General features: G+C 41.7%; 1 protein-coding gene across 9 annotated transcripts in view; it reads left to right on the top strand.

Annotated features, from left to right (window-relative positions):
• Window positions 1-19,456, top strand: part of birc6 (baculoviral IAP repeat containing 6) — a 179,581-nt gene that overhangs the window by 16,929 nt on the left and 143,196 nt on the right. For all 9 annotated transcript variants that reach the window (XM_028467678.1, XM_028467674.1, XM_028467673.1 and 6 more), the window contains exons 3-7: window positions 4,278-4,415; window positions 5,903-6,096; window positions 6,602-6,713; window positions 17,464-17,546; window positions 17,659-17,884. In XM_028467678.1, the coding sequence (XP_028323479.1) occupies window positions 4,278-4,415; window positions 5,903-6,096; window positions 6,602-6,713; window positions 17,464-17,546; window positions 17,659-17,884 (753 nt within the window). The remainder of the gene's footprint in view (window positions 1-4,277; window positions 4,416-5,902; window positions 6,097-6,601; window positions 6,714-17,463; window positions 17,547-17,658; window positions 17,885-19,456) is intronic.

Here is a 19,456-nt window from a genome sequence, read left to right as displayed (position 1 = left end):
TCATGGCCAAGATCATTGAGAAGGTGGTCTTCAACCAACTGAGTCAATTCTTAACATTCAACAAAATATTTGATAAATTTCAGTCAGGTTTTCGTTCTCATCACAGCACTGAAACTGCTCTTATCAAAGTGATCAATGACATAAGGTTGAACACTGATTCAGGAAAAGTATCTGTTCTCATTCTGTTGGATCTAAGTGCTGCATTTGACACTGTAGATCATACAATTTTGTTGCACAGATTGCAAACATGGGTTGGACTAAATGGAAAAGTAATGCAATGGTTTAAGTCATACTTGGAGGAGCGAAGCTAGTTTGTAAGCATTGGAAACTTTGAATCTGACAGATTACCAATGTCCTGTGGGGTTCCTCAGGGATCTGTTCTTGGACCCCTTCTGTTTAACCTTTACATGCTTCCTTTAGGACAAATTTTACAGAACTGTAAGGTTGATTATCAGAGCTATGCAGATGACACACAACTATATCTATCACTGAACCCAGATGACCATGGTCCCATTGAGGTGTTGTGTGACTGTTTAGAAAAAGTAAACTGCTGGATGAGTGAAAACTTCCTTCAACTAAACCATGACAAGACGGAGGTGATTGTCTTTGGTAACAAGGAAAAGAGGACTGCTGTCAGCAATTATCTTGAGTCTCGATCTTTAAAAGCTAAAGACCAAGTCAAAAACCTTGGTGTTCTGATTGACTCAGATCTTACATTCAGCAGTCAGATCAAATCTATCACAAAAACAGCCTTCTACCACCTAAAGAACATCTCCAGAGTGAGAGGTTTAATGGCTCAGAAAGATCAGGAGAAACTGGTCCATGCTTTTATCTCCAGCAGACTGGACTATTGTAATGGTCTTCTGACAGGAATCCCCCAAAAGAGCATCAAACAGCTACAGCTGGTTCAGAACGCTGCAGCTCGGGTCTTAACCAGAACAAAGAGGTCAGAGCACATTACTCCAGTTTTAAAGTCTTTACACTGGCTCCCAGTCAGCCTCAGAATAGACTTTAAAGTTCTGCTGCTGGTGTATAAATCTGTGAATGGGTTTGGTCCAGAATACATCAGTGACATGTTAGTCAGGTATGAACCCAGCAGGTCTCTCAGATCTATGGACACAGATCAGATAGTGGAGCCCAGAGTTCACAGTAAACATGGTGATGCTGCTTTTAGTTGTTATGCTGCAAAGAAGTGGAACAAACTGCCAGCGGAGCTGAAGTCAGCATCCAATGTGAACATTTTTAAATCAAAGTTAAAGGCACTTTTTTTCTCTACTGCATATGATTGAGAGAGAGATTTTTTGTCATGTTGTTGATGTCATGATGATTTTACTGATGATTTTAATTGATTTTACTGATGCTTTTAAATGTTCTTATTGATTTAAATGTTCTTATTGATTTTAAACAATTGAATGTTTTATCATGTAAAGCACATTGAGTTGCCTTGAGTATGAAATGCGCTATATAAATAAATTTGCCTTGCCTTGCCTTGCCTTGAGCAACTGCCTCTTTTCATTTTTCCTTATTGTACATTATCAACTGACATCAATGCCTTTAATTGTAAAATAATATACTGAATTTTCCCTTTGGTCTGTGTTTCCATCGTAAGTTTGGTCTTAAATTTTCTTTAAGAGAGGGAGAGGGACCACCACCCCGGTTTGCCAATCCAGAGGCACTGTCCCCAACTGCAACACGATGTTGCAGAGACGTGTCAACCAAGACAGTCCTACAACATCCAGAGACTTAAGGTACTCAGGACGAATCTCATCCACCCCCGGAGCCCTGCCCCCGAGGAGCTTTTCAACCACCTCGGTGACTTCAGCCCGGGTGATGGGTGAGTCCGCCTCTGAGTCCCCAGCCTCTGCTTCCTCATCGGAAAACGTGGCAGTGGGATTGAGGAGACCCTCGAAGTACTCCTTCCACCGCCTGACAACATCCCCAGTTGAGGTTAGCAGCTCCCCCCCTGCACCGTAAACAGTGTTGGTGAAGCACTGCTTCCCCCTCCTGAGGCGCCGAACGGTTTGCCAGAATCTCTTCGAGGCCGACCGATAGTCCTCCTCCATGGCTTCTCCGAACTCCTCCCAGACCCAAGTTTTTGCCTCTACGACCGCACGGGCAGCAGCATGCTTGGCCGGCCGGTACCTCTCGGCTGCCTCCGGAGTCCTACCAGCCAAAAAGGCCAGGTAGGTCTCCTTCTTCAGCTTGACGGCATCCCTTACTTCCGGGCGCCACCACCGGGTTCGAGGATTGCCGCCGCGACAGGCACCAGAGACTTTACGGCCACAGCTGCGAATGGCCGCATTGACAATGGAGGAGGAGAACATGGTTCACTCGGACTCCATGTCTCCCACCTCCCTCTGGATCTGGGAGAAGCTCATCCGGAGGTGGGAGTTGAAGACCCCACTGACAGAGGGATCCACCAGACGTTCCCAACAGACCCTCACCACACGTTTGGGCCTGCCAGGTCTGACCGGCTTCCTCCCCTGCCAGCGGATCCAGCTCACCACCAGGTGGTGATCAGTTGACAGCTCAGCCCCTCTCTTCACCCGAGTGTCCGAGACACGTGGCCGGAGATCAGGTGATAAAACTACGAAGTCGATCATCGAACCCCGGCCTAGAGTGTCCTGGTGCCACGTGCACCATGGACACCCTTGTGCTCGAACATGGTGTTCGTTATGGACAAATTGTAACTAGCACAGAAGTCTAATAACAAAACACCACTCGGGTTCAGATCGAAAGGGCCGTTCTTCCCAATCACCCCTGTCCAGGTCTCACTGTCGCGGCCCACGTGGGCGTTGAAGTCCCCCAGTAGAACAATGGATTACCCGGGACACTGTCTAGTACCCTTCCCAGGGACTCCAAGAAGGCCGGGTACTCTGCGCTGATGTTGGGCCCGTAGGCCGAAACAACGGTGAGAGACCTGTCCCCAACCCGAAGGCGTAGGGACGCGACCCTCTCGTTCACTGGGGTAAACTCCAACACGTGGCGGCTGAGCTGGGGGGCAATAAGCAAGCCCACCCCAGCCCGCCGTCTCTTCCCGCGGGCAAAGCCAGAGAAGTGGAGCGTCCAGCCTCTCTCCAGGAGTTGGGATCCAGAGCCCAAACTGTGCGTGGAGGTGAGCACGACTTTATCTAGCCGGTACCTCTCAACCTCCCGCACAAGCTCAGGCTCAGTCCTCTCTGCACCCGAGCCCTACGGATCCCTCTGCGGGTGGTGGGTCCACTGGAGGGCGGGCCCACGTCGTCCTTTCGGGCAAGGCCCGGCCGGGCCCCTTGGGCAAAGGCCCGACCACCAGGCGCTCGCATTCGAGCCCCAGGTCTGGATCCAGGGTGGGGCCCCGGCTGCGCCATTCTGGGCGACGTCACGGTCCATGCTTTTATAATGTCCATAGAGGGTCTTCTGAACTGCGCTTAGTCTGTATATCAATGTTCTCTAATAATTTGGCTGATTTATCGGTTATCAAGCAATTTATCAGCATCCGCCGATTTATCAGCTTTTCAACCCCCACAAAATCGGTATTGGTATGTGCCCCAAAAGTCCTCAATTAGTTGGGCTTTGTTTACGAGCTCTGCAAATAACTACAGCTTTGATGATCTTATGATTGCACTGTTTGGAATATTAATTTTCATGAGAAAACAATAAATTGAGGCGATAAACCCTTTGGTTACTGGACAACCCACTGAGCCATGGGGCGACCATGGCTCAGTGGGTTGTCCAGTAACCAAAGGGTTGGGGGTTCAAATCCCGCTCTAACCGAGTCATTGTCGTTGTGTGCTTGGGCAAGGCACTTTACCCACATTGCCTTGTTTGAGTGAGTATGAATTGTGCATGAATGTTGGTGGTGGTTAGAGGGGCCGTAGGCGCGAAATGGCAGCCACGTCTCTGTCAGTCTGCCCCAGGGCAGCTGTGGCTACATTGTAGCTTACCACCACTGGTATGACTGTGTGAGTGACTGGTGTGAATGAATAATGGTTTCTGTAACGCGCTTTGAGTCTCCGCGAAGAAAGCGCTATATAAATTCAAGCCATTATTATTATTATTAAATTGTTCAGTCTTATGCCCAGTCACACTCTCACAGCAACCCTGGTCAGTCAATCAACTTGCTTTTATAGGAGGGGTGAAGCAAACAGTGGTGGTACTTACTCATTGGCCTTCAATCTCGCGCTCAAATTCAAGGCTATTGAACTTCAAGCTGGTCATTCTATCATATTCAGTCAGAAAAACTTACTGAGAAACCCTTCATAAGACTTATTATTCTGAATTTTGTGTCCATTCAGGCCCAGCAGATGCTTACAGCATGTCAAGAAAAGATTGATGTGTCCAACACGGAGGGCTATGAACTTTTTATCAGTCAGTTGAAAGAAGGCCTCAAGAATACCTCACACGAGACAGCAGCCAATCATAAAGTGGCCAAGGTGAGTCTCAGTTTCTAAGTTACTACTTAGTGTTTTCCTGTGCTACCTTTGCCAATGACAGATGTGAGATTTTGAATTTAGCTGTCTCTGACACAGGAGGGGATTTATCTTTCTCCAAACCATTTGATAGTGTTTCAGTGGAGTGACTCTGCATGATCATTTTTTAGTTATACTTTTTTTAGTGCCAAATTTGCGCTCAACTTTTATAACCTATATTCGGTGATATCATGTTAGCATTTCATTTTCAGTTTTATTTATGTAATTTGACCCGCAGTGTAAACAATATATAGCTGTGGTGTAGTGGACTGTGATGATGATGTGGTTAATGAGTGCTTGTTGTTTTTTAGATTGCAAAACAACTTCATGTGTAATGCTTATGCAAACAATTGTTTGATGCTTTGATTGTAGTTTTATTAAAATATTTGGACCACAGTTAACCTTGATTTGCCATTTACTACATATTTTGTTTAAGTAGTGCCTGTTTGACGGTGGCTTAGTGGTTAGCACGTCCGCCCCACAGCAAGAAGGTCCTGGGTTTAAGCTCTGGGGTGGACTTGGGTCCTTTCTGTGTGGAGTTTGCATGTTCTCCCCGTGCTGCGTGGGTTTCCTCCGGGTACTCCGGCTTCCTCCCACAATCCAAAAACATGACTGTAAGGTTGATTGGAGTCTCTAAATTGCCCATAGGAGTGAATGAGAGAGTGAATGGTTGTCTGTGTCTGTGTTGCCCTGTGATGGACTGGCGCCCTGTCCAGGGTGTACCCCCGCCCAGCGCCCTATGAGAGCCGGAGATTGGCACCGGCAGACCCCCGCAACCCTGTTAAACGGGAATAAGCGGGTATGAAAATGGATGATGGATGGATAGTGCCTGTTTGACTTGTGACAACAGTCCAATGATTTCAAATTGCATTAGTGCTGGCTCAGTTTTGTTTGCATTGGCTGTGCATTTTGTCCGATAATACTTTAGCAACCGAGACAGTATCAATAATATTTGAGGCAGTATTAGGAATAAAAATAGCATTCTGCTACTATTAGCAAACATCATTGCTGCTATAAATAAGTAAAGTAGGAAATGTGCTGGTCACATGTTAATACTACTCTTTAAGGCTCAGACAACTAATTGCTCAATGGGACTCGGAATTTTTTAACTGCAGATTAGTCATAATCTGGCAAAATGTTTTGCCAACCACATTATGGGATGGAGAAGTGGCTGGGAAGTTGATGTGTTTCAAATTCAGTCTGAAATAGTGGGAAATATATAAGCTTTGCAAAATTTTTGCAATGACTTTAGGATTGTAGTGATTCATTTTGGCATTCGATTCCAATCACGATTCATCGACCCATGACGTAAAATTAGTTGTTTTAGGTCCACTGTAATGTTAGGAAAACTGACAATATTTTGATGTTTTACAGTTTTCTTGAGATTTATGTATGGTATCTAGTTTACTCCTTTTCTTACCTTTTATTTTTCTCACACCTCTGTTTACCAGTGGGCAACAGTAACTGTCCATCTTCCCCACCACGTTCTCAAACTGGTGGCCAGTGCCATCATCAATGAGCTGAAGAAGATCAACCAGAACATAGCTGCCTTGTCTGTGGCCTCATCCATAATGGACAGGCTGTCCTACCTCTTGTCAAGCGCCAGGCCTGAGCTCGGGGTTGGCCCTGGACGTTCTGTAGATAGGCAAGTATGGCTTTCTAATCACATTCACGTTGTACGCACTGAACATTTAAAACTTGGATGACACAAAGACCAGAATTTAAGTAATGTCTTAAATGCTTGAAATAAAGTGTGGGAAAAGAATGGCTTGCAAAAAGCACCCATCTCAGATGTTATATTTTGTCTTTTGGCAACACACTTGATGAACACATGAATCACTCAGGTGTTGTAATGTCCATTAAATAGAAGTCTTGCTTTCGTCAGACTGCCCCAGGGCAACTTCGGCTGCACACTAAATAAATCCAAGTTGTTATTGCAGCTTTATTCTCATTTCATAACATCTGTTTTTGACGTTTTGGAAATTGTATGACTATACCAGAGTATACTTTCATGTGTATTCAGTTTATAAAGCCAACAATATATTGACCCTTTGTAGTAATTGGAAACAAAACAAACTTACAGTAACTTACCTTGTACTTAACAACAACACCCTAGTTATGGTTGTTTGTAAAAGGCTTTTTCCATCCAGATCTCTGATGTACAGTGAAGCCAACAGGAGAGAGACGTTTACATCATGGCCACATGCTGGGTACAGGTGGGCTCAACCTGACCCAATGGCTCAAGCTGGTTTTTACCATCAGGTAGGTTTAAGACGACCATCTTAGATCCTTATTTTATACTGAATGTCATATAGTTTGTGACTTAACCTTTTATCAGGTTTGCAATCAATCATATCATTTGAGGTACTAGTACAGTGCCCGTCGGAAGTATGTAGTGGGCGCTTAAGTAGAGTAATAACATACTCTGTAGCATTATAAAGGGGTATATTTTCAGGTGCAAAGTAAGATAGCATGTGCAATTTCCCTGGTTTAATTCTATTGGACATGCGCATGATATGTGTTGGTTTTTTTTTTTACTCATTTTTATATTTTTTTCGTTTGGTGTATTTTTCTGTAATGTATGTTTTTTGGAGTCATGTGTATTTTTGTATCTTTCTGTTGTCTTTTTGTGCATTTTTTTGTATAATTATTGTTTTTTGTTGCATTTGTAGTGTGATTCTGGAGTCATTTTGTATCTTTTTTTAGTGTAGTTTTTTTGCATTTCTGTTGTCTTTTGTGTATTTTTTGAATACATATTTAGTTTTGTGTATTTGAGTCATTTTCATATTTTTGTTGTCGTTTGGTGTGTGTGTTTCGGGGGGAAAGGGTGAATCCATTCTAAATGTATGAGCACCAGTCCATCCACATGTACCTGCCTAACTTTCACTAAACGTGTCTATTTTCAGTAGTTAGTAGGGAAGTAACGATTCACTCAACTCCCGATACGATTCGATTCACGATACTGGGTTCACGATACAATTCGCTCACGATTTTTTATACAAAGTGGGACTGAAGACAAATGACTGAAAAATATTCCTTTATTTTTTTGGGGGAAAAAACTATAAAAAACTGTACTGTTTTCCTTTTATTTTTCATTGTCAAAAGAATTCCTTGATAAACTATTCCAAACAATGCAATTTAACTAAAAATAAATCTTGAATTAAATAAATAAAGGAATAATACAAATGAAGAAGCCTATTAATTTAAATTCTGGTTCTATAATAAACAATGTAAAACTGCATAATAGTTCTTTTTCTTTTAAAAGTGCAACTGAAAATGTATTTTGTGCCTTAACAATTGGACTTTAAACAAAAAAACAAAAAACGTCATTGCACTGATTTACGTCATATTTGTTTGGACCAGCAGAGGGCGCTGGTAACCCAGTGGTCGGTTGGCATGCAGATATCTTGCAGTGAAGAAGAGAAGCTATGCTAGCAGACAGAGCTAATAGAAAAACGTGACTTTTACAGATATTCAAGTAATATTACAGATATTCTTTCGGTGCTAAAGGGGTAATGAATCATTTATTAACATATTTAAGAGTAGAAGGAAGCCAGAAAGAAAGTATTAGCAGACTCCGCCCGCCGCCAACACTTCCGGATAGCGCCCTCTGCTGGTTAAAAAAAGTACTGCGATTCAATTGTCAGAAAATCGATATCAACCGTGATACCGATGAATCGATTTTTAACTGCCTTACGATTAATCGTTACATCCCTAGTAGGACTAGAAGCCGACCGTGAGGACATCGGTCTGGACGTTCATGGTTTGTCGGAGGATGAGCTAGATGCGTTGTCGCCTGGGGAATGTGCCACCGCTACTGCACCGGTTAACCAGGACGACACATCTTTCTACTCTCTGTGCCGCCGTGCAGCTGAGAGACTGGAAGTGGAGTGGCCCTCTCCTCCCCCGGTTGAAAAACCGTCACGGTTTGTGGGATTTTTTCTCCCTCCCGAGCCTAGGGCGGTTAAGAATAGCCTGCCCATGTTCCCGGATTTTATCTCGGAGTTGACATCAACATGGAACAAACCACTGTCTACCCGCGTCACGGTGCCCGGCTATGGACAGTTTTTGGATTTAGATGGAGCGGAAAAGGCTGGCTTAGTCAACCCTCCACCTATGGAGCCTCCTCTGGCTGCGTATCTGGCGCCTCCTCGCAGCTGGATAAAATCTACAGAGCGCAGGCAGGCACCGCTCTTGCACTGAGCTCTGTCACCATGCTGCAGACCTATCAGGCTATGCGGCTGGCTGAGCTCAGTTCGCTGCTTCCCCCCGACAGCTCTCTGGCTCCTCTCCTTAACGAGGTGAGGGTCGCCACGGATTATATCCTCTGGGTGTCCCGCTGTGCAGCGCTCTCCCTTGGCAGAGGAATGGCGTCTACCGTGGTGGCACAGAGACACCTGTGGCTGACTCTATCGGATGTTCCAGAGAGAGACCGGGCCGTTTATTTGGACGAGCCGATATCTCCCATGGGTTTGTTCGGGCAATCTCTTGACGCCATTCAGGCACGTTTTGAGTTAGGGAAGAAACAAGCTGAAGCCCTGCGCAGCATCATTCCCAGGCGTGACGCTAAACCCAAACTCTCTGTGGCCCCCCTTTTGAGCCTATGGAGTCAGCAGATATGAAATTTCTTTCATATGACTGCACTACTTCTCGCTTTGACCTCCGCTAAGCGAGTGGGCGTTCTTCATGCTTTATCAGTGCATCCTTCTTGTACCCAGTTCACTTCAGATGGTTCTAAGGTCCCATGACGCCCAAACATGGCATATGTGCCTAAGATCATCCCTTCAACTCATAGCTCCATGATTTTTGAGCTAATGAGTTTTTGCCCTCCTCCTTTTGCATCTGAGGAGCAGAGGAGGTTACATTCCTTGTGTCCTGTACGTGCTCTACGTGAATACATAGACCGCACTAGGAGTGTGCGTTTATGTGACCAGCTGTTTGTGTGTTTTGCTAATCCAGCTAAGGGTAAAGCCCTGTCTAAACAGCGGCTTTCTCACTGGATTGTGGAGGCTATCTCCCTGGCCTACAACAGCAGGGGCCTTCAGTTACCTCAGGGTGTGATAGCACATTCGACCAAGGGCGTATGTACATCATGGGCTTTGTTTAGGGGGTATCTTTGAGTGACATCTGTCGTGCTGCCAGTTGGTCATCACCACACACTTTTGTTCGGTTTTACCGTCTGGACGTAACGGCCCCTTCGGTGGCCCATTCGGTTCTTTCCACTGGGTCGAGCATGCACTAGAGGTGCTGGAGGTTGATTTCCGGTTCATAGCTGCTCTGCGGGGCGTGTATACATGTCCCATACTATATGTGTACCAAGTGAATCGACTGAAAGGGAACGAAATTTTATGTCTATAACTTCTGTTCCTGAAGGAGAGGAACGAGGTACAACACTTCTTTGCCCCGCTACACAGATGGGCTCGGTGAAGAGCGGCTACTGAACTGAAGGATGACTGTGATGACAGCATATTTATGAGGCAGGCGGAGCCTCATTTACGTCATCACAGATCATCTGCCTTAAAGGCGTGATTAGAGGTTTTCTTCAGTAGGCCACGCGGGGGCGTGATATCCCATATTATGTGTGTTGTACCTCGTTCCTCTCCTTCAGGGAACAGAAGTTATAGACATAACATTTCGTTTTTAAACGTCATCACCAAATAAGGAACAGTAAAAAGTGTTTTTCCTCAAAAGAGAAAAGAGTTGTCCACAGGAGCTCTGGCACTGCCCGGAAGTGTGCAGTGAAATAGATATAGATGGTGCGCAGCTGAGGTCAAAAGCTGCCGTAAATAAAATAAAATAAAATAAACATTTGGAAATCACCAATTTACTCCAAAATAACAGATACACACACATGCACACAGACCTTCCTGTCATTATAGTATAGACTAGTACAGTGCCCATCGGAAGTATACATTCATGTAAAGTTAATTATGGCCAAATGAGTATATGTTTGAAGACTGGATGTACAAAGAGGTGTACATACTCTGTACTCTAGTGTTATAAAGGGTTTATTTGCGGGTGCAAAATAAAACATTTTGTGCGATTTTCCTGGTTTAATTCTATGGGACATGAACATGATAAATGTGTTTGTTGTTTTTTTTAAACTCACTTCTACATTTTTTTGTTTGGTGTATTTTTCTGTAATGTATGTTTTTTGGAGTCATTATGTGTATCTTTCTGTTGTGTTTTTGTATAATTATAGTTTTTTGTTGCCATTGTAGTGTGGTTCTTTTGTCATTTTGTGTATTTTTTTGTATAAATATTTAATTTTGTGTATTTTTATGCATTTCTGTTGTAATTGTGTGTACTTTTTGTATAAATATTTAGTTGTTTTATTTTACACATTTAGCATATTTTTTTTTATAAAGTGTGTCTGTCTACATCCATCTGCTTCGTGCACCTGCATTGTATTTTTCTGTAATGTATATTTTTTGGAGTCGTGTATATTTTTTATTTTTTCAGTTGTCTTTTTGTGCATTTTTTTGTGTTTTACTTTACTCATTTAGTATATTTTTATTATAAATAAATAAATACCGTGTGTTTGTGCTCCGTGAAATGTTTGAGACACTGATAACCAAACTCCATAGACATTGTAGCGCCAATCAGAAAAACAACAAAACTGCGCAAAACAAGACGTAAAACTCCAAACTACATGAGAGAGTAAGTAAATTAAAGTAATATCTACAATTCTGCTGTCTTTTAAAAAAACAAAAATCATGTTTTACCTTCGAACCGAGTGGTCAGAGCTTAGCTTCCATGCACGGCACCACAGAGAATCTGCAGTTTTCCAGATGGAGTATTGAACGGGTTGAGTTCAATACCGACTCTAGTGAAACAGCGCGTTATTGAACAACAGTTATATGGTTTAAACAATGGGAAACATGTCTGCAAAAGACTCACCAGTGGCTGACTTTTTCAGATGATCTATTCAGAGAGCTCCCGTGTTTGAGAAGCTACCGATAGCATGGCACAGGAGGAAGTGGAGGAGGGGTGGCCGCACACATGACTCTTGCTCGCGTGAGGAGCTGTGTAGTGAAATAGATATAGATGGTGCGCTTGCGCCCCCTCACACCCTGAGATCAAAAGCTGAATAGGTTTCATTTCGGGGCCGTCCAGAAGTGAAATAAAATTAAAATAAACATTTTGAAATGACCAAATTACTCCAAAAAAACAGATACACACACTCGGGGTATTTGGAACTCATTGACCGAGTTTCAGATCGAACTCGCACCGCGTCGGGGATATATTTGCAACACACACACACACACACAGACACCCCTTGCTTTCATAGGTAGATAATTAAATTAAGTATAACTAATAGGGTTGTAACGATTTTTTTTTAGCAACGCTTTGATTCGTATTACGATTCCTTGGTGCTGATTCAATCCGAAACGATTCAGAGACTTGAAATTGATTCAGTAACTTTTTAGCCAAAATAATTATTCAACCAGTGTGACTGAAATAAATATCTGGATACTATACAGTGCAGGTGAGGATTTATAGATTCCTGTTGTACGAGTAAACAACATTTACAGTGGGGCAGAAAAAGTATTTAGTCAGCCAACCATTGTGCAAGTACTCCCACTTAAAATGATGAGAGGCCTGTAATTTTCATCATAGGTATACCTCAACTATGAGAGACAAAATGAAAAAAAAATCCAGAAAATCACATTGTAGGATTTTAATGAATTAATTGGTAAATCCCTCTGTAAAATAAGTATTTGGTCACCTACAAACTAGAAAGATTTCTGGCTCTCACAGACCTGTAACTTCTTCTTTAAGAGGCTCCTCTGTCCTCCACTCATTACCTTTATTAATGGCAGCTGTTTGAACTAGTTATCAGTATAAAAGACACCTGTCCACAACCTCAAACAATCACACTCCAAACTCCACTATGGCCAAGACCAAAGAGCTGTCAAAGGACACCAGAAACAAAATTGTAGACATGCACCAGGCTGGGAAGACTGAATCTGCAATAGGTAAGCAGCTTGTTGTAAAAAGTCAACTGTGGGAGCATTTATTATAAAATGTTAGACATAGAAGACCACTGATAATCTCCCTCGATCTGGGGCTCCATGCAAAATCTCACCCCGTGGGGTCAAAATGATCACAAGAGCAGTGAGCAAAAATTCCAGAACCACATGGGGGGACCTAGTGAATGACCTGTAGAGAGCTGAACCAAAGTAACAAAGGCTACCATCAATAACACACTACGCCACCAGGGACTCAAATTCTGTTTGCTTGAGAGCATTTGGATGATCCAGAAAAGGATTGGGCGAATGTCATATGGTCAGATGAAACCAAAATAGAACTTTTTGGTAAAAACTCAACTTGGGATGCACCGAAATGAAAATTTAAGGCCGAAGCCGAATAAAATATAAACGCTTGGCCGAATATCGAATGCGATTACGTTTTTCTCTATTTTTTTAAATAATGCATAAATAGCCTAGAATACATTTTTAGACATGTTTTTTAAAGAAAGTAAATGGTTATTGAATATTATGACATTTTTTTAAATATTCCAGAAGCCTTTGCTTTTCATAAAAAGCACAACAAAGTTTTTCATTTATATTAGCCCTTAAAATAAAACCAAACATGCATTCCAAAAAAAAGCTAAACTGCATTAAAGGGGAGATATGATGAAAAAATCACTTTATAATGATTTTGATAGTGGTCATACATCCCTTTAGCCTTATTCAGAGGGACAAAGTTGAAAATGTTCGGTTTCCTCCCTCCCTTGTTATTCCACATTTTGTAAAAAGTCAGCTCCAAACGGAAGAGTTGAATTTTGCCAAAGTTGGGCAAAACGCCTCCTAGAATGTGAGCTCCTCTCTCTCTAACTATCTTACAGCTAAAAAAATACTGCTGTTTAATAAAGAATATATGTTCTACTTTATTGCCATATATGTAAATGCAAACTGCACTACTAGACGCCCAAACTGCTCTACTTTTTCTGCTGCCGATCGTGTTGGGAGTCACTGCTTGGAGCCACAGACACATTGTTTACACACATCGTAAGATTTTGAGTAAAAACCTCCTTCCATCAGCAAGGGCATTGAAGATGAAACGTGGCTGGGTTTTTCAGCATGACAATGATCCCAAATACACCGCCCGGACAACAAAGGAGTTGCTTTCGTAAGAAGCATTTCAAGGTCCTGGAGTGGCCTCGCCAGTCTCCAGATCTCAACCCCATAGAAAATCTTTGGAGGGAGTTTAAAGTCCGTGTTGCCGAGCGATAGCCCCAAAACATCACTGCTCTAGAGGAGATCTACATGGCGGAATGGGCCAAAATACCAGTGTGTGAAGACTTGCAGAAAATGTTTGACCGCTGTCATTGCCAACAAAGTATACATTCCAAAGTATTGAGGTGAATTGTTGTTTCTGACCAAATACATATTTTCCACCATAATTAAAAATCCTACAATGTGATTTTCTGGATTTTTTTTTATTTATTTTGTCTCTCATAGTTGAGGTATACCTATGATGAAAATTACAGGTTTCTCTCGTCTTTTTAAGTGGGAGAACTTGCACAATTGGTGGCTGACTAAATAATTTTTTGCCCCACTGTACTTGTTAAGCACATATGTGCTCTTTAAACAAAGGAATTTTTAAGACCACATCAGAAATGGGATCAATCTCCTTAATAAACAGATCCTCCAATGCTGATCTTTAATAACTAATTGGTTAAGTAAATCCTTGAGCATGAGCATTTATGGTGTAATCATTTCAGCTCCTCCATCTATTTTCATCAACTTATTTTACTCTGACTTGTTTTGAAGGGAATTGGCTAGGGCTGTATAATCCACACAACAAGCACATTGATAGTGTTGTATGCTGTTTTGCACAATTTAAATCTGATCTCAGAATGGATGCACTGTACGTCAATGAAGTGGCCAGCACCATTTATGAATATTAACGTGGCAGGCCATAGTGGAGTGGTTGCCAAATCGTCGATCGCGATTGACTGGTCGATCTTTGAAACAATCGCTGTAGATTGCTTCTCCTGTGTATGAAAGTGTGTGATTACTCGGACACCTCATCCACACAGTTGCTACGGTCAGAGAGCACACAGCCACAGCATGACAACAGTGATGAGCTGTTCATTAGTTCACTGATGTAAAGGATTAACGATGTGATGAGATGGTATTTTCCTCATGAGCGCCGAACATTTGCGGGGTGTGACCCTGGATTTCCACTGGATGCGTATCTGCACCGAAACTGCTCCACTGCGTGACTTCAGAGTATTCTGCAGTCCAGCAATTCCATCCTACTCCAGTGTTGCAGCAAGGACTCAGGAGATACTGCTAATTCATGTGTAATCGTGCGATACATATGTGTGATTCAACCATGGATAAATGCAATATGTGTGTGAAATGCGATTTTAAAAGTGCTAGGATCGGGTCAACCACGATATATCAATGGAAAGGTCAGTCCCCCGAATCCGAATATGTGCTTGGTTTTTGGGTTGAGTCCGAACTGCGTCCGCTCGAGCCGAAACGCACAATTATATTGCCGGAAAAAAAATTGTTTATTTTTTTTGGAAAATGTGATATCAGCAGACAGGTTTTATTCCCGATTACGAATATGTGCTCGTTGGAGGTCCCGGAAGGTTGGTGTTTCCCCCCTTGAACACGTATTTTATTTTAAAAATAATCCAGATATTTTATTCTGTGTCTATGTACTATTTCCTGTCCCACACGGGCGTATTTTTGTTAACTTGCTGCAGCACAGCTCCAGTGTCCAGCAAAAATAGAAGTGCTGCTTATTTGCTGTTGAGGGCAGCAGCATGACTCAGCAGTGACGATGCTGTGCTGCAGCAGATTCACATGTGATGGAAACCACATGACTGGAAACCTATCAGCTGCGTTGCTGTTTCGCAGCAGTTAGGGTGCAGTTACGCATCCAGTAGAAATCCAGGGTGACAGAAAAATATTACCACCCGTACATTCCGCGGTCAAGACCCCTGCGGCCGAACACAACGGTGTTAAAAACAATAGCTGCCCGTTTAGATGCCTGAACAAAACCACTGGAACACAAATGAAACATAGGAAATTTAAAATAACCGCAAAAAATAAATGAAAAAAATACCAAATACATTATGGCTGATTAATGTTCACTTTTGCGAACGCACTTTTCTCTTTTGGTTGCATAGACTGTATTAGGGGTGTGCCAAAATATCGATACGACATATCGCGATATTTCGTCTTGCGGTACGAATATTGTGTTTTGTTTTTTTTACACGAGTTTAGTACAAGTTCAGTGTTCTCAGTTTTTCAAGTTTACAAAGAACAAATTGATTAGTATTAGCACTGAAATGTATGTGCAGTCTGCAGTGCAGGTTTAAGTTGAACTTTACACATGGTGGTAAGTATAAGTTAAAATGTGTGCCCAGGTTTTCATAGACCACACAGTTGTTTATTTTATAATGCACTAACTGAAATGTAAATTTTTTTTATATGCGGTGAAATTTTCCAGTTTTCATAAAACAAGGTCATTGTGTTTGTTGAGCAGCACTGATATGTGTCCATGTTTACAGAGAACTTGATAATATTAGCACTGAAATGAGTTTTTTCTGCATTCAATTTGCACAAACATCACTGGTGAAGCAGTATTTTGTATCAGTCTTCCCTTAAAGACTTAAACATAACACAAGGACATTAGACTATTTGTGATCAATGTGTGTTAAGAAGAGCCACTGTGCAGTATACACTTTGTTTTACTTGGCTGTAGGGATGTAACGATTAATCGTAAGGCAGTTAAAAATCGATTCATAGGTATCACGGTTGATATCAATTTTCTGAAAATTGAATCGCAGTACTTTTTTTAATTATCCACAAGTGTAGGCGGCGGGCGGAGTCTGCTAATACTTTCTTTCTGGCTGCCTTCTACTCTTAAATATGTTAATAAATGATTGATTACCCCTTTAGCACCGAAAGAGTATCTGTAATATTACTTGAATATCTGTAAAAGTTACGTTTCTCTATTAGCTCTGTCTGCTAGCATAGCTTCTCTTCTTCACTGCAAGATATCTGCATGCCAACAGACCACTGAGTTACCAGCACCCTCTGCTGGTCCAAACAAATATGACGTAAATCAGTGCAATCACGGTTTTTTTTTTTTTTTTTAAAGTCCAATTGTTAAGGCACAAAATACATTTTCAGTTGCACTTTTAAAAGAAAAAGAACTATTATGCAGTTTTGCATTGTTTATTATAGAACCAGAATTTAAATTAATAGGCTTCATTTTCATTTGTATTATTCCTTTATTTATTTCATTAAATTGTATTGTTTTGAATAGTTTATCAAGGAATTCTTTTGACAATGAAAAATAAAAGGAAAATAGTACAGCATTTTCTAGTTTTGTTCCCAAAAAAAAAATTTGTCTACAGTCCCATTTTGTAAAACAAATCGTGAGAGAATCGTATCATGAACCCAGTATCGTGAATCGAATCGTATCGGGAGTTGAGTGAATCGTTACATCCCTACTTGGCTGTCATTCATGTGAAATTGATTGCCAATGTTTCGTAATTCCTGCGAAATGGATTCATTGCAGTCAATAAATTGTGAATTTCTTCAGTGACACAGATATTGTAATGTATCGTGTATTAATTTTCTCGGGATATATCGATTATTGCAAAACTGCAATAATGTTGTTGTGGGCAAAAATATTGCAATGTATCACGAGGTACCTGGCGATACCCAGCCCTGGACTGTGTGGTTGATGTTTATCTTTACTCGCACAATGTGGACTAAATAATTTTTGTGGTTCGCACAAATGCTTTTTTTGGGACATATGTTAGTGAAATGTTTGTACTGTCGAGCCCTGGCTGAGAGTGATGTATTTGTCAAACTTGGACAGAGGAATGGGGATTCCAAAGCACCTGATAAGGCCAATAAGTAAAGGATCAAAGAGTGGGAGATGTCAACCTGCTAATACATTTTTTGAAAGATAAAATGTTGGACCAAATGAGCTGTTGACATAATTTAATGACCAAACTTTTGTTTTTCCACAGCCTGCATCCACAGGAGATGACAGAGCAATGTGTTTTACCTGCAGCGTGTGTCTGGTCTGCTGGGAACCCACAGATGAGCCCTGGTTTGTGTTGATTGTCGATGTTTCGTATCTGTGTAGTCTAGCTACAAACCTGCAGTCAGTATAATAATGTCTCGCTTCTGATATTTTGTCACATCTCTCTGGTCCCTCTCAGGTCAGAACACGAGCGACATTCCCCTAATTGTCCCTTTGTGAAAGGCGAGCACACGCAGAATGTCCCTCTGTCGGTGACACTGGCAACAAGCCCTGCCCAGTTTCCCAACAGCCTCGATAGTTCAGACAACATCACCTGCTATGGTTTTGGAAGCTGCCCACAGTTCCTGGCAGCTGCTACCAAGAGGGGCAAAATTTGCATCTGGGATGTCTCCAAAATGATGAAGGTCAGTGTAGTAAAGCTAACCAGCTATTGGAGCCAAAACCGTTAACCACAAATCATGTCATCACATTTACTTTTGTTTAGGCTGAGGTTTATCAATCAATCAATCAATCAATCTTTATTTGTATAGCGCCAAATCATAACCAATGGTATCTCAAGGCACTTTACAGTAGAGCAGTCTTAAGGATGGACTCTTCATTTTATGGATACACACATATGCATATATACGTATATACACATACATATGTATCCCACACCCAACATGAATTCATCATGGCGGCAAGGAAAACCTTCTGTTAAGCAGCAGGAACCTTGTGTGGATCCCATTCCTATGATGAACAGCCATCCACGTTATGCTGTGTTGGGTGATTAACTGTTAATCAGCATTGGGTTTGTTAAGAGTAGGGCCAACATATGTCATCTGCAGACAACATGCATGATTAGATACTTAATCGTATTACCTGAACTTTAAACAGCTGGGATGCTGCCGCATGCACCCAGGATATGACGAGTTCATCTATTGCACACCTACTGATAAAAACACAAAAGATGCGTTAGCGTCATGAGGGGGTAAATTTCCAACCACTGACAGTTTAAAGATAAATTAACTATTGAGTGGAGGAACTAACTAGCAAGGATAAAATATAACAGAAACTTACGCGAGTATAGTAATTCTCCAATCATGCGTTGGACAATTACTAGGGCCCTATAAAATCCGCGTTAACGGAATCGCGGACGGAATCGACCAATAAAAATGTTTAAACGTGGAAATGCACAAAATCGGCATGAAACGCCGTTACCGTGGTGCAAAGAACGTTTTTATGGGGAAATGTTTCCGGGGGGCCCTTATTAGGTGCACCACCCTCCCTCCTCCTGTCCTGGCTGCATTAAACTCATCTTAAAACAACGCAAATCATCACTGACTGCTAACTACAGAACCTCTAGTGCCAGTTTAACTTTGCTGTGTCTGTAAAGCTCCGTCCGTGTTTCGTGTAGCGCAGAGGTGCTCCGTGAGAACGTGATCAGCTTAATCATCTTCACCTGCTCAGTGTTCAAACTGTTTCGCCTGGTTAACTAAGAATAACTCAGTCCTTGTTGTCTTCAAGTGCCTCAAGTGCAACCGTTTCAGTGGGAACTTCCGGTTTGCAAAATAAAAGTTCGTTGGAGCAACGGTATTAGAATGTTACATTCTGACATCTCATCATAGCTACAGTAAAATGCATGTTGCATTAATAAATTAATAAAAAATTAACTAATGAAACACAATCAAAGCTTATACTTGATTTTTTTAGTTAAGCAATGAAAAATTTAATATTTTTTTCTATTTATAGAGTGCATGGCTTATTAGCCAGAACATTTTGTTGTTTTCCTAAAAAAGATGTTTTGTTTTCTTTTGTTTTTTAACTTCAGTGTATTGCATGGTGTTACTTTCGTCCTGACTATGGGGGACAAAAGTAACAAAGTGCAACATCTAGTCAACAACAAATTCCACATTACACAGAAGATAGGTTAATTTAAGCTAAGTTGATCAGAACTTAATTATTAAACCTGATCAGATTCAGTAAACCATTGATCT

Source organism: Gouania willdenowi, chromosome 15 (genome assembly GCF_900634775.1).
Source record: "Gouania willdenowi chromosome 15, fGouWil2.1, whole genome shotgun sequence".
NCBI lineage: Eukaryota > Metazoa > Chordata > Actinopteri > Blenniiformes > Gobiesocidae > Gouania > Gouania willdenowi.
Note: the sequence above shows the minus strand (reverse complement) of the source record. Positions and strands in the feature narration are given on the sequence as shown.